At 38.2% G+C, this 15,760-nt stretch overlaps 1 protein-coding gene across 1 annotated transcript; it reads right to left on the bottom strand.

Moving 5' to 3' along the window:
• Positions 1 to 889: 889 nt before the first annotated feature.
• SH3YL1 (SH3 and SYLF domain containing 1) lies at positions 890 to 12,007 on the bottom strand (the record flags this gene model as incomplete). The annotated part of the gene is made up of 8 exons (XM_008940524.1): positions 890 to 946; positions 1,596 to 1,668; positions 2,137 to 2,281; positions 4,212 to 4,340; positions 6,902 to 7,014; positions 10,214 to 10,278; positions 10,780 to 10,893; positions 11,897 to 12,007. Coding segments are annotated over 8 exons (807 nt in total), but the record flags the coding sequence as incomplete, so codon positions are not given.
• Between the last annotated feature and the right edge of the window lie 3,753 nt (positions 12,008 to 15,760).

Raw genomic sequence — 15,760 nt, 5'->3', positions numbered from 1 at the left:
TTTTTTTTCCTGACAGATCACAAGTTTCCAGATGATAGTCCCCACAGTTCAAGAGTTATGTTGGAAATATCATAGAGTAAGATTCTTCCGTTAGAGCTGAATCTGATTTAAACTTAAAGAGGATCAGAACAGAGCAGCAATCAAGTAGTATCTTTGAAGTATAATGCCATCACTTTTTTTGAAAACTGCAAAGGACTCTGCAAATTATTATGTTTTTAAAATAAGATTTGTGGTATTTCCAAGTTTCTAGAAATGGTTTAAAGCATTACTGAACCTTATTTTATAACTCAACGCATTACCTTAAGTATTATTCAGTTACATGAAAACAATCTACTTGCATCTGAGTTCAAGGATTACATTATCAGTTTAGAAAAACAAGTTTTTCATTTAACATTCTTCTTGCATTTGAAATAGGTTATATTACTTGATAAAAAAACCTCAAGGAGTATAACTGCAATGGAAATCTGTGTTTACGCCAGTATCATCAGATATGACCTGTGGAAGCACTTTTAATTAAAACAGGAGATACAGTACCTTACATAAGGACTTGGACACAAGCTTGTTATATCAGCTTTCTTTTTCACTTCAATTAGGTGGTAATGTAAAACAGTTTTACTACTTCCAGTGCATTTTTCAAGCTCACTGAATAAAGCAAGAGAACTTCTGTTGTTCAGAAGAGCATCGTTCTCGGAATGTAAAGCCAGGAAATAAGATTCATATTTATGAAATATTTTCAAGGAGAATATACAAGACCTGAATCTCATTTTAACACATGAACAATAAATAAAAATACGTATAGCTAGATATTGTTAGATGACCTTGAAAGTACTTTTAGGACTTCTCAGATTCCACACTGCATTAACAAAATACGTGTAAACTTAGTACTTACCCACAGAACCATAATCACTTGGAAGTTCAGGATAAAGTCTGTTTGTATTCTTTTTAGCTGAAAAGAGAAAACATAAAATGGTTGCAGTTACCTAAGGAGCAGTACAGAAGAAAGTAATAAGGACCTTGCATTATATCCTTGTCCAGAGAAATAAATGAAATGACAACAGGAGCTGAACAGTAAAGCCTTACTTTCAATGCGAGCACTTTGGTAGACAAACCTGTAGAGCCAAAACTCTGCCTATTCTGCTCTATTGTGAGACCTCTACCTATTAAAAGGTAATGACAAACTAAAAAAGAAACTAAGGGGTTTTTTTTTAGAAACCAGAAGTTTCTAGAAGCAGGACTAGCAGTTTCGAGTAGGACTGTTCTTTTACTAAGGAGGTTCATTGTACCACGAGGCTTCTATGTATCCAATAAACAGGAATGCCTCCTTGGCACTGCTGCATGCTTCTGTAACCATACAAACACTGTTTCTATAGCAAATCTGTCAGAGAGAAAAGTCTGCTAACAGAAAACAAACAAAACCTTTTCCTTTTATCGCTGCTGGCACTATCCCAAGATGCTTTCAGGGTTTGCTCAAGGAAAAGTATTAACAAGATATTTTTACAGAGGTAGCTACTACTACAATAATTTCATAACATTCATTAGCTTTAATGTTGTGATTTTATAGAGAATAAATTAATCATTATCAAAATGTTTTTAACCTGGTGGTGTTGGTCTAACAGTGGGTTTAGGTGGCTCTGGTCTTGATGATGGTCTAGTAGGTGGGTCATTTACCTAAAACATACAAATTTTTATTAGAAGTTGCATGACACCTGGAAGCAGATTGTAACTTCAGAGCCTAGAGGTATTTTTGGGTGAAACTGAAAACAAAGGAACAGAGCATCCCCATGAAACCTAATATGTTTCTTATTTGCAGATTAACTTGATCAGAAATAGTTAAAGTTTTTGAATCACCACCTCAAATTTGATTATACACTGTTATAGAAATAAGGATATGTTTTGTTATTTTGGAGGATGCAAAACAAAACCAGCAATGTTCTTACCCAGAAGAAACTATCTGGGTAATACCTGAACAAATGTATTACTGACATGCAGCATCTACAACGTGTTACACCTTTAAGCATCCAAGAAAGAAGTAAAGAATGTCACATGAACATCAACATTACCACTGACTATGAACAGTTCAGGAACCGAAAAAACTATGTGAAAAAGAGGTGCACAAACCCTTCTTTGTTCCCTTACAGATTTTCCTGGATTATTTTTTTGCTCTTCATTTTCATATACTTCAGTGAAGGATGCTAAGGTTTCATAAAGGTCTTCTGCTTGAGAAGGAAAAGGCACATCACCAAGCAAGATGGCACTAGCACGAATATCCTGCCCATAAAACCTGATAAAAAAGAAAAGATGCCAAATGTTTGATCATCATTACATTTCAGTGTCTGGATAAATTTATCTCGTGCAAATGTTCTATCCCTGGCCCTGCATTTCTCTGACTGATCATCTAGTGAGAAATGACAGAACTAGCTCAACACTGTAAATCTGGAATGATAATTAATTGTAGCAAACTTGAATGCCAACCTACCACCTTATTTCAAAATGTTCCTCACCAGTAATACTTTGTTCCTGGTCACACAGTATGCATCAGCTAGAACATTTGAAAGCAAATCACACAGCAAACTGAAGATAAACACACCACTTGGCAGAACAGTGTAATAGGCTCCTTAATGATGTAGTAAAATTCCTTAATGGAAATACTGGAACCTCAATTTTACGAGTCAAGAAAGCTAAAAGTTACCGACATGCTGTAATTAAAATCAGTGTTGCTGATATTCGTAGAATCCAATTTTCATAAAAACAGAACATATAAGTGCAAGACACTCGGAGGTTCCTTGGATTCTAAACTTAACAGGCTGCACAAAGGAAGCAGAATTCCATAAGCTGGATATTTTCTCAACTTCAGTGGCACTGGAAACCAGATTTGTTTTTGTTTCAAGTACTCCAAAAAAGATTTCTCATTATACAGTAAAATTTCTCAATACCTATCTCCTACAATATTGTTCTGGGTTTAGATGGCAAGATTTTGGTAAGGGGTGGTGCTGCAGGGGTGGCTTCTGTAAGAAGCTGCTAGAAGCTTCCCCAGGATCTGAGGGAGCCAATGCCAGATGGCTTCAAGACAAACTCGCCGCTGGCCAAGGCCAAGACCATCAGCAACGGTGGTAGCACCTCTGTGATAACCTATTTAAGAAGGGTAAAAAACCCCTGCACAACAGCAACTGAGAGGAGTGAGAATGTGTGAGAGAAACAAGCCTGCAAACAGTAAGGTCAGTGAAGGAGGAGGAGAAGAGGGTGCTCCAGGTGCTCTTGTAGAGATTACTCTGCAGTCTGTGGTGAAGACAATGGTGAGGCAAATAGTCCCTCTGCAGCCCATGGAGGTTAATGGTGGAGCAGATATCCTCCTGCAGCTGATGGAGGACCCCACACTGGAGCAGGCAGACATGTCTGAAGGAGGATGTGATCCTGTGGGAAGCCTGCACTGGAGCATGCTCTGGGGAGGACCTGTGGACCAGCGGAGAGGAGCCCACACAGCAACAGGTTTTCTGTCAGCAGTCTGTTCCTGAAGGACTACACCCTGTGGAAAGGACCCATGCTACAGCAGTTCATGAAGAACTACAACCCATGGGAAGGAGTCATGCTGGAGAAGTTTGTGAAGGACTGCTTCCCATGGGAGGGGCTCCATGCTGGAGCAGGGGCAGAATGTAAGGAGGATGAAGCAGGAGAGGCCACGTCTGAAAACATGACTGCAACCCCCATTCCTCATTTCCCTTGTGTTGCTCAGAGGGTGGAGGTAGAGAAGCTGTGAGTGAAGTTGAGCTCAGGAAGATAAGAAGGGTGGGGTAAGGTGTTATTTTAAATATTTGTTCTTATTTCTCATTATCCAATTCTCTTATTAGCTACAATAAATTACATTAATTTCCCCAAGTAATGTTTGTTTTTTTTCCTGAGACAGTAGTTGGTAAGTGCCTTTATCTCAACTCATGAGCTTATATTTTTTTCCTCCTCCCGCCTTGTCCAGGAGGGGGAGTGACACAGCAGCTTAGTTGGCACCTCAAGTGGCTACCCAAGGTCAACCTGTCACAGATATATAATCTCTAAACATTCAGCGTCATCTCAATACCCACTGCAACATGTCTAAATTAAAGAAACCCTAAAAGTCAACACAGTGTGTTCTCACAACAAACTCTTTCAAAATGGAATATATCCTAGTTCAGTCTGGCACTATGCCTTCACTGAATCTGCTAGATTTGAAGAGAACTTACTTGCGATTTGTTTCTTTCCTTTCAATCAAGCAGGTTCCTTCCAGAGATACCCCCGCAAACAGCCCCCGAGACTTGCAGTAGGTATAGACAGCAGCAGAGCTTCTCAGGGCAACATCCCCTTCCAAGTTTCTAGAAAGAAAAAAGTTTTGGTTGACAGTCTTAAATATGACTTTGCAACATGAACAGCAATTGTCTTTATTTTAATTCTATCAAAAGACAGCAAGAATTTTGCTTCCCTCTGTTCTTACAAACTCTGTTGAATACATTCCAGTGGGCCAGACTTGAAACATGTTTTCAGTTCTTATTTGAGACAGAATCCAGTACCAAGTAATTAGGCTGTTTGGTAAAGTTTCCTCTGAAGCACAGAACAATGTTGCCTCATGAGAACGCTCCACGTTAGACTTCCTCTTGCATTCAGAAGTCTCAAAATGATTAACCCATGTTTTAATAATATTTTAAAATTATCCAGTTAGGATTGTGGTAACTTGGAATTCTATTCAATATATCCAAATGCTCCTTGATTTTATGGTGCCCAAACATGCAGAAAATATTTCAAGTAAGGCTTTATTAGCCCTCAATAGAATTGGAAGATTATAATTTTTGTCCTATACAGGATCACATTGTACTTTAGGTTTGAACATGCCTCAGCCAGCCAGCCAAGTTCAACCTCCTGCTCAAAATGGAGCAAACAACATCAAATTGAGATCAGACTGCTCTGGGCTTTTCCTAGCCAGTTTTTGAAGACTTCCAAAGATATAGATTCCACAGACACTCTGAGCAACCTGTATCAGTACTTAATACATTAGATTTTTTTTTTTTTTTTTTTTTTTTCCTCATAGCCAGTCAGAACCTTCCTTGTTTCAATTTATGACTACCAATTCTCACTGTCTTGCCATGCACCTCAGTAAAGAACTGGGGTCTGTCTTCCTGGTGATCCTGTTGGGAATGCAGACTCTTAGAAGACCTCAAGGTCTTCTCTCCTCTAGATTAAATAAGCTGAGCTCCCACAGCCTCATCATTCAAATGCTCCATGTCCCTGGACATCTTGGTAGCCATTCACTGCACACACTCAAGTATTTTTCTTGTACTGCAGGGCTGAAACTGGACACAATATTCTACGCACAGTCTATGAAGTGTCAAGTAAAGCAGAACAATAATTTCCTTTGCCTACTGGTTACAGCTCTGTTGATGCAGCCCCCTACACCCTTAACTGCCTTCGCTGTCAGGATGCCCTGCTGGCTCGGCTTCCTGTCTACTAGCACCCCAGCATCTTCTCAACCAGCCAGCTATCCAGCCTGGCAGGCACTGCCTACATAACTGCACAGGACTCATCCAAGCAAGGGTGCAGAACTTTGCATGAGATCTCCTGTTGGATTTTCTCTCTATACTCTCTAGTTCCATTGCACTGAATGGCAGCCCTACCCTAAAGTGTACTGGCTGGTTTGGTGTTGCCCACAAATTTGAAAAGTTGAGGCCTGCTCCTGCAGGCCACTGATAAATATATCAAGCAGAGAAGGTCCCAGATGAGTATCCTGAGGAATTCCACAGAAACCTGGCATCTGAGTACAACATGAATCATTTACCACTATTCTTCAACCCTGATGATCTGGTTTTTCATCTCTTTGCCAAGTCTGTCCCACCCTGACACCTAGGTCACAATGTCCCAGCTTGGACACAGAGATGTTGCAGGACAACATACTGAATGGTTTTGCAAGGCAGATGACATTCACTGCCCTCCCTTGATCCACAGATCTCCCTCATCTGTGGAACAGGTATCACCTTATCCTTTTATTTTGTCAGAAAAGATGAAAAATTGTCAGTAAAAACTTCACAATAAAAAAAAAACCAACAAGGCATAAGGAGACACATATCCCATGACATGTCTGGGGCAACTGGCCTTGGTAAACCTGGAGAAGACTTAGGGGAACCTAATGGCAGCTTTCAAGCGTCTATGACGAGGCAATGAAGCCAGGCTCTTTATAACAGTATATGGTGGAAGGATAAAAAGCTATGGACATAAACTGAAACAAGAAATGTTTTGACTGGACTTGAGGTAAAACTTTTCACCATGAGGGACAGCTGAAGAGTAGAGTGGGTTGCCCAGAGCAGTTTCCATCTTTGGAGATTTTTAAGACCCAACTGGAACAAAGGGCTGAGCAACCTGATCTGAAGTCATAACAGACCTTGCTTTGAGCAAAAGGTTGGAGTAGAGATCTTGCAAGGTTAAATTATTCTGCAATTATATCATCTCATCCTTCAAAGTAAGCTGGTTTTACCACTTAAGGATAAGAAGTAATTATGTGGTGTATTTTTTATTTACTGTCAGGCAAATCTGTGGTGACAGAAAGCACAGACTTATAGGTTGATGAAAATAATAATTCAGTTGGGCATGGTAGCACCCATGCTCTTTTATTGAGCCTAGCCAAGCAGTCTCCAAATAAATCTCAGAATGCTTTCCTTCTACCAATAAATGCCTTTATCAGGAAAGGAAAAAAAAAGCAAGCAACAATTGTCTGAAAAGCTGTAATGCTACAAGAACAGTATGTTCCAGTCAACGTACAAGTTGCCCAGGTTGTTTTGTGACATATAAATAAAAGCCACACCAATGTTTATATATACCTTGAAAAACTCTCTTAATATTTAACTCCACCCCATATTTAAATCTATCCCATACTAGGAAAGTGTTTTACCTTCCCAGAGGTCCAATTGCTACAGTAAGATTTCCTCCAAGTGTAAGATTCCCTCCTTTGGCAAAAGCTTCTACTGCTCTTTCATGGTTCAATATTATCACTAAGTCTGAAACCTATAAAATATCAAATAAAAATACTATACTTTTTTAAGAAGAAAGTTAAAGTTAAAGCACCAGAGAAGAACCTGCCATTTTACAGAAAAACAGCTGGAGTATCTAAAATATTCCCTTCTGCTGATGAAAAACTAGCTTCAGATTTACCAAGGTTTTAACTCACATGAGAATCTCTTGTTCTCTCAAAGAATCGCCTCCTTTCTTGTACAGGATTATTCTGAAGGAGTTTTCAACATGAAGTTGATTCTTTTTCTGTAAGGTATTTTGAAACTAAAATCCTTTCACATACTTTAAAAATCAAATTTGACTGATTTTTTCTCAAGTGCTGACATGGTCAGTATGTGATAAACAATAGCTGTAACAGAAACACATATGGCTGTTTCTAAGGCTTTTTAACGGCTTTTTTCTTCTATGGCTTTTACAAATAATTATGAAGGCATTTTCAGATGTGAAGAGTGATCAGATTAAGGAAATAATTTTGATCCTTCCACAACTGAATTAATAACAAGACAGAACTTAGTAAACAAAAATTACTGTCCAAAGAATAAAAAGCAAAAAGGATACAAGTTTTCCCATTATGGCAAAATTTCGCCTTCTTGACAGAAAATCTGGGGTTTAATATATATATGAAAATGTATATATAAGTATTAATTAATATTTAATTTTTAAATACTTGAATACATGGGATGTACCCAGTTTCTTCAAGAAGCTATTAAACCACATAACTGAAGAAATTGAAAGTATTTCTGAAAGATTCAAATACAAAATGAAAATAGAAAAGAAGAAAATCACTATTTTTAGAAGACTTCATTTGCATGGATCGTGACATAAAATGGATGTGTCAAAGAACTACTATTTAAATTGATGTCTATTACCATCAGTACTGTAAAAGTGTAATCCTCTTTAATTTAACAAATTTCAATAAAAGACTCCTAGAACTCTTCCCCCAAACCAGGAAGCATTTTAAAGAAGGAAAAGTCTTTCAAAGCATGATCCTATAAAGCTCACTCTGTCCTACCTGAAAGCTCACTAAACACACTACATGTGTTATAAAACAAACACTGCAGCAGTACCAGGCTGTTCAACAGAGTAGATTACACTGTTGTACCTTACTGTGATGGTTTTATCTTTTCCACAGATCTCTTTACCCAAGGATTACTGTGCCTGATCTTTCATCTGATGGACTTGACTGAAAGCCAGGTTCAGAAAAAACTTTCAACTTACCCAAATTCCAAACAGTGACAGCAGGGAATACAAGAGGAGATACCAGATTATTTGCAAAACAAGGCTGGCCCAGAAGCATTACACACAGCGTAAGAGGCCTTTGTTATTAGCCCCCTGGTAACCTCTACCCCACCCTGAACAAAAGATGGCTGACATGAGAAGTTTCTGAATCATCCAGGGATGGTAAGACTGTGTCATTCAGGATGCTGCTACCTCCTCTCACCCATTAAGAGGATGAATCTACAGCTAAAACAAAATGAATCCACAGCAAGAAAACCTTCAAGGAAAGCATTTAGATTAATTTTAAAATTGGACTTTTATTTGAGGTACCAAGTTGTTCACTATGACTTCTGAAGCCTGTGATTTCCTTCTTGTTGGTTAAAACCACCCAGTAAGTACCACTACAACTACACCAACTATAATCTCTCCTATGGGAATAAAATCCAACCAATTTCTACAAAGTTTAAGCTTATATATATGACTAAAAGAATGCTGAAATTGGACTCTGGGCTCCTAAGCCACTTAGGTATTTCTGAATAGCAATCCTTCTCTAGAAGAAATAAATAAGATTGTGTTGTAATAATGCCAGTAAGGAAACAGTATTGTGTAAGCTGACTAAAATTTCAAATGAAGGGCACAATATTGCTCAGAAAAAAATGCCCTCTCAGAAACAGTTTCTGTATTGAAATTATTTGAGTAAAGTATCAACAGCAAATGGTTACATTATCTAAAATATCAGATGGAGATGATTAAAGGAAAAATTTCATAAATCCATCAAAGGACGTGAAGAGTCTGTTTCATTGACATAAAAGAAAGAAAAAAAACAACCAAACAAAAAAACCCCAAAACAACAACAAACTGAAAATCAAACACCAGGACTCAAATTCAATGTTTTATTAAGCATTCAGATCCTGTAGTTATGAAAACCATAGAGAAACCCTTACAAAAATCAGTAATTTTGTATTCACAGTATCCTTTAAAAAGCATACAGTAATAATGCCTGAGATCACACAGTGAACAATGAGGCTACAATAAAATATGGATCTGTTGCTCATCATGTGAGCGCAGGCTGACAGGCTGTCAGGACAAGGACAGCTGGTTGGCTGTAGGACACACACTGGGGGCTGGCATGGACCACCCAAATCAGCTATGCATGGATTCTTCTGAAGAGCAGAATGCCCATAGCCAGAGATCTAGTTGACAGCATACTGTTACCTTGTGATTTTCTTTGGGAATCAGCAGAACACAAGCTAAACAGAAAGAAAAGGACAGGACTGGAGGCTAGGGTGAGAAAAAAGGAGGACAGAAAAAAACAAGGGTGAAAGAGCTGCGAGGAAGAAGAGGTGGGAAGCAGGAGCAGAGTGCTGTTAGGGCTGAGGTCAATGGGACTTCTCTGAGCAGGCTGAGAGTCCCTTACTTAACCACTTTTGCTGGCTGGAAACAGGCTCGTTTCTGCAGAGGAGGCACCACCAGCTTTGGTGCTCCCAAACTGAAGGGTGAAGTCAGTAATCACAAATTTGAGTGGGAAATGCATGAAGTACTGTAATATTATCTAGGTTCTATTTTACTCCATCTTCAGTTCCTTTCACTATTTCCTGCCAAATGGAATCCTTGTGCTTTTTACCAAAGTATTTGATATAGTATTGAGTACAGGACACCTTTACTCAACTCAAATTTGCTTGTATGAACAAGTATGAATTATCAGTGAACACTGAAATGACACTTTCCATAAGGGAAAAATTCAGTCTGCTAGAAGTAAGAAATGAAGGAAATAGCTGTTATACCACTTTTTTTCATTAAATCTCTCTAGGAAATTACACTTATAGGATTGTTTGCCTTGTATAAATGACTTTTGTAATATCTTCTTTACACAGAAAATTAGGTACTACTAGCTCACCAACATTTAGATCTTTATCAATGCATTTTAATTTCTTGCAAAAAAAAGTTACCAAGTATTTCAAATGTAAAATTATACCTCAATTCCAATTTCAAATCCACCACCAAGGCCAGCAATTCCAATTGCAGAAGGAGCAGACCAAGCTGTCATGCGAAACAAGACAAATTTACAGAATTTTTTTCCACATCACGAGAAACAATTTTATTATTATTATAGTTAAAAAACGCTAATCAATTCTCTATATAAAGCTATGTTCAAAACCACTACCACAAAATCACATAACTATACTGGTTTATCCCACAGGAAGAAATTTAAGAAATACAAAGTCGTGTTTTAAAGAAATCTTTTTTACAAATGATTTATCATACAGTTGTCTATAACTGGATAGAATTAATTATTCTAATGAGGTTTAAACTATATGCTTTTATATTTCATCCTTTTCCACAAAAATACTGAAAGCATTTGCATCTGGTTCAAAGTAGGTACAAAATTTTGAAAGTAGCTTTTAAACCAAACGTTGTCACCTGCTGACTTAAATCCTAACACATCTCATGTTTTATGCTATGAAAAGAAAGAATGAAGAAAAAAACAATATTTTTTCTTTGAATTCTCCCATAAAACACAAAAGAAAAATACCCGCTTACTTCCATTCGGAAGACGAGCTAATACAATTCCACTTCCACCTCGAGCAGTCACCAAAAATCCAGCTTTGATAACAGACAGAACTGCAAGGCCTTTGGCTTTAGCTATGACATGAGCTGAAACAGAAAAATCACTTATTCAAGATCTTGTAAGAGAAGCTCTAAGAGAAGAGGAAATCACAACTTTACATTTATGAATTTTGAACACATAACAGTCAAATAATCAAAGCAAAAGCTTAAGGAAAACTGCAAAAAAAGCTGAACTGGTAATGAAGCATCCACTCCACAGCTAACCACAAAGCCAGCCACAGGTCATGTTAGCCTGCATGGATCTCTGCACTGCCACATCTGCTTCACCTATCCTGGTCAGCTCATGCAGAATTATATTGCTTATTGCCATGAACTTTGTGTGTGAGTACCCCTAGCGAGATGAAGAGGCAGTGAATAGTTGATATCCACATTTCCACAGGGTTTTGAAGAAGAGGAGTCTGAATTTAAATCACAGCTACACACAGCTGCCTAATCAGCTTCTCTCATTAGACAGAGTTTGTGGCAAATAAAGTGTCATCATCCCACAGGTCTTATTACAGACCTTCTGGAACATAACAATTACAAATTCAAAGCCACAACCAGCGACACAGGATGAAGGAAGACACTAGGAGAAACACAGAATAACAACTGGAAAAATAAAGAGAACAGCAAATAGGAGTGCTTAATCAATATCAAAGGAGAAATGCATCCTGATCTCTTTCCTTCAACTCATCTTATACTAGCTAATTCTAATAAGCACAGATATTCAACAACTAGAGCTACTATTCCAGGTTCTCCCTTAAGAACAGACATCACAAGATGAGCACAAGATGGTCCATCCACCCCAGAGGGAAGCCTTCCTGTGGCTGTAACCATGAAAAAAATCTCTGCTAGTAAGTAATGTCTGCCTAGAATACAGCAAACTGAACCCCTTCACTTTCAAAACCTTTTTCACAAAAGTTATGGCACCCCAGGATCCTCATTCCTAAGTTATGGTCAGTGAAAACAGGGAATTGGTATAAAGAGTAGAATTGCAACACAGGGGAGTGCTGGAGGTTTTAGCTGAAACAAAACTTTTTTCTTTACTCACGAGGTATGATTTTATCAGGTCCATTTCTGGAAGTTATTTCTGTAAATTCTCGTAATATTTTAGCTGCTTTTTTAGCTTCTGACTTCAGGTTGGAAGGTATAGGATTATTCACTGTAAAACATGAAAAAGAAATTGTATCAGTTCAGGATAGCTCAGATAAAAATAAAACAGTGTAGTTTGCATAGGAAAAGTGATTCTTTACAAATAAAGAGTAAATTGCAAAACAGGGAAACAGCAAATACAAGAAATTATCTTCTGCATGACACCCACTTTTTGTCTCTGATGGTTTTAACAGAAGTTACCACTCTGCAAGGACACAGCAGCCTGGTTCTTCACCACAATCCCTTTTAAATTCTCAGAATCCACATGGCTAACAGCAAGGATGTTGGAGCTACAGCCTCGGTTGTTCCTGTCACTATTTATTTATGGGCTTGTTGTATAAGAATTGTTCTAATACCTTTTCAAACCTGCTGATACTCTGCCTCCAGAACTCCTGCAGCAGCAGCTCTCTACCTGCTACTTAAAGAAATACTTGTTCTATTTAAACTAATCTATGAGCTACAGTGAATGCTTGCTAATCCAAGTCTAAAGAATTCTGGTGGACAACTATTGCTTTCAACTTATCCACCACCTTCATGCTTGCTTTACAAATAGCAACAGCCCCCAGCCTTCTCTACTTCTTCAAGACTCTTAGCCTTCTTAGTCTCTCCTCAAGGTAGTTGCTCCATCACTGATCACTCTAATTGCTCTTTTCTGTACCACGATCAAATCTGCTGTCCTTCATACTACCAGCTGTTGATCAATGAACACCAAAAGGTTAACATCCATTCAGGATATTTCTCTTATAGAGCTAAACTTGCAGCATGTTCTGAAAGTGAACAAAATTCTGTTTCAGATCAAGAAATTTTCTTTAGAAATCTACTTCCTCTTGAAAGGCTTAGCAGTATTTTCTCTCCAATGGGATCCAATATAAGCACCTTTGTAGATTTCAACTGAGGAAAAAGCAGGGATTTGGGATAGATTGTTTGCTTTGTAAAGCTGTAGACTAAAGTAGCAAACAAAAAATTCTTGAAATTCATCCCCCAAATCCAAAAGATCAGCATTTCTACAGAATGGTATTGATTCCATTTAGATCTACCAGATGTGCCATCACTACAGAAGAGAATTAAGTAATATAAAATATTACTATTTTGCAATAGTATAAGTACCACGTTATGTGTGAATAGTAACATTTCACCCATAGATTTGCAAGAAGAGGCCTTAGTGCAGATAAAGAGATATGAAATAGTCTTGATTCTACTAAAACTTCTCATAGCTAATCACTTAAATTATTCTTGTTTTCTTGTCTGGACATATCAATATCCTCATTTCCAGGTTTATCAGCAACAAATTGTTTCAGTAATACATTAACATATTGTCAGACCAAAGATGCATCTCACCTCACATCTTGTCGCTCAAAAGAACTAACAACAGTATTTCCATAAAATTCCACTGTTCGTAAATCCACAAAAGCATAGAAAAGACCATGCACAGAGGAACAACTTTCAGTCAAAAGTGACCTAGGTTTTTTAAGTGGCGTTCCCTGAACATTCATTCACCTCCTCACTCTGGGAAACATTCCCACCCAAAACTATGAAGATGAGGACGAAGTACATTTTGAGATTAAATCAATGAAGCTGGGAAAGTCATTCAACTTGGACTAAGTGAAACGCCTAGCAGGGAGTCAGCCAAGTTTCTGTCCAGGCTCCATCGACTAGAACAGGAATTACACCTCCACTTTTAAAGTAAGTATACTCCTTAAGTGTGTTCTCCAAGCAAGAAGGAAGATTCCCAGAACAAGGGAGGTTTTGACAGCTGAGTTTCTGAACCAGCTTCACCTATGAAACCTTGTGGCAACATTTGGCTTTGGTGAAAATGCAGCAGGTATAACACTGGAGAATTTGAAGTGACAGCAGACATCACCAGGTTGTGCAGAAATATCAGTCTCTCTGGGAACAGAAGGAAATATATGTATAGAAAGCCACAGACTCAGAACTGCACTGTGGTAACAGAGAGAAGACATACTAATTCTACCTCCTAATCATCCCTAGTCTTTGCAGAAAGTTAAGGTGATGGCAAAGTCCCTGCGTGTGAAAGGATAGGGGAAGGTGATGCTCTAAATTCTAAGTGCTCAGGATCTTCAGAAAAAGCTATTGACATGTGCAGTTTTCTCTGGCTGTTAGGGCACTAAAATACCAAGGCAGCTTGCAGGAGTTTTGAACATGTGTTTCAAACTGAACCTGTGTCCTACATGGACACAGAAAGAAGAGAGGCCAGTGTAGCCCAAACAAAACATAAGCAGACAATTACTTTTGGTAGATTAAACTGGCTGGAGCAAACATCTCCATTACTTCTATTGTTCGTACTTGACATCGCTTTTTCAAGGTCAGGGTGGAAATATTACCAGCATGTTGTAAGAGTTTTGTTTTTCTATGGAGACACATTGAGGCAGTCACAAAAAGCATATTGCAACACTATTCTAACATTCAAGAAGGCATGAATAACACTCTTAGCATATTATAACTTATAGTTAATATTGTAACACATAGTGCATGTTCATTTGCATAACCAGGTGAACACTGTTGTAAATAAGTTTTCACTTCAGATATTTTATAAGTCTCAAGGTCTCTACTTTGGGGAGAGTCACCTCCCCAGTCTACCCAAGATACACATTTCATGGCATTTAATTATTCTTATGGTTCAGTATGATGAAACAGAAGATATGCCTCATTTAACTGTGGTGAAATGGACAGCTAGATGCCTGACCACGCAGGACCCCCAGCAAAATGACTGAGGCAATGAAAATAAGACACGTGTGCACTGAAGATAAAAAACATTATGGAGTAAGAGCAGCATTATCCATAAAATAATAAAATATTATTATTTTAGATTACGGAGAAATGAAACAAACTTCTGTGTTTCCCTCACTTTCCTCTTCCTTATCTATGCTTGAATTCCTTCCTCTCCTTTGCTTCTCTTTGGTCAATCTCAGAATTTGGCAGAATACCACCAATTCATCCTTCTTACTACTAAAAACAAAAAAAAAAAAAGAGCCAGCAAAAGTAATACTATCTCACTGTCCCTTCAACTTTCACTATGTAACTGGTTTCAAAATCAGGTTTTGGTTGCATCTTGGGGCAGAAGGGAGGATGTCAAAGTAACCCTTTTCTATGTTTACTTCGCAAGTTTCACAAGATACCTAGGATGACTCCATGGTTTTCCTACCTGATTTATTTTTATCCCAGTGTTGCCATTTAGGAAGAAATTAAGAAGAAATTTTTTACAAGAATGGTGTTTTTACAAACAAGTTGCTCAGAGAAGTTGTAGATGCCCTGATCCTAGGAAACATTCCAGGATCAGGTTGGACAGGGCTCTGTCAAGTTCTGCTAGTATATGCTCTATACTAGGGCAACCTGATCTAGCCGAAGATGTCCTACTAACTGCAGGGGGGCTGGACTAGATGGCATTTAAAGGTCCCTTCCAACCCAAACCATTCTATGATTTACCTACACTATGATTCTATATATTCTCAAACGAAAACTTTGCACAGAAAAATGACATCACTTGAGCAAAAAGAAAATGATGTATTAGCACTCCAACGCCTCTAAAAGGGTATATTTTGTGCCACGTGGTGTGGAGTTCCTTTATTATCATGGAATAGGGGAGATGAAGAGAGATCCCTCATCTAGTTGTACACTGCAACCTTAAGCATGAGAGTCACCTAACTTCCCATCCTCAAAACAACAGCAGAAACTTCTTTTTCTCCTTGTTTTGTTTCCTACATCAGTATTGCTTCTGCACCCCCTGGGTATCTAACTGGAATTC

This window comes from Merops nubicus, unplaced genomic scaffold (assembly GCF_000691845.1).
Source record: "Merops nubicus isolate BGI_N331 unplaced genomic scaffold, ASM69184v1 scaffold19865, whole genome shotgun sequence".
NCBI lineage: Eukaryota > Metazoa > Chordata > Aves > Coraciiformes > Meropidae > Merops > Merops nubicus.
This window is presented reverse-complemented; position numbering and strand designations above follow the sequence as displayed.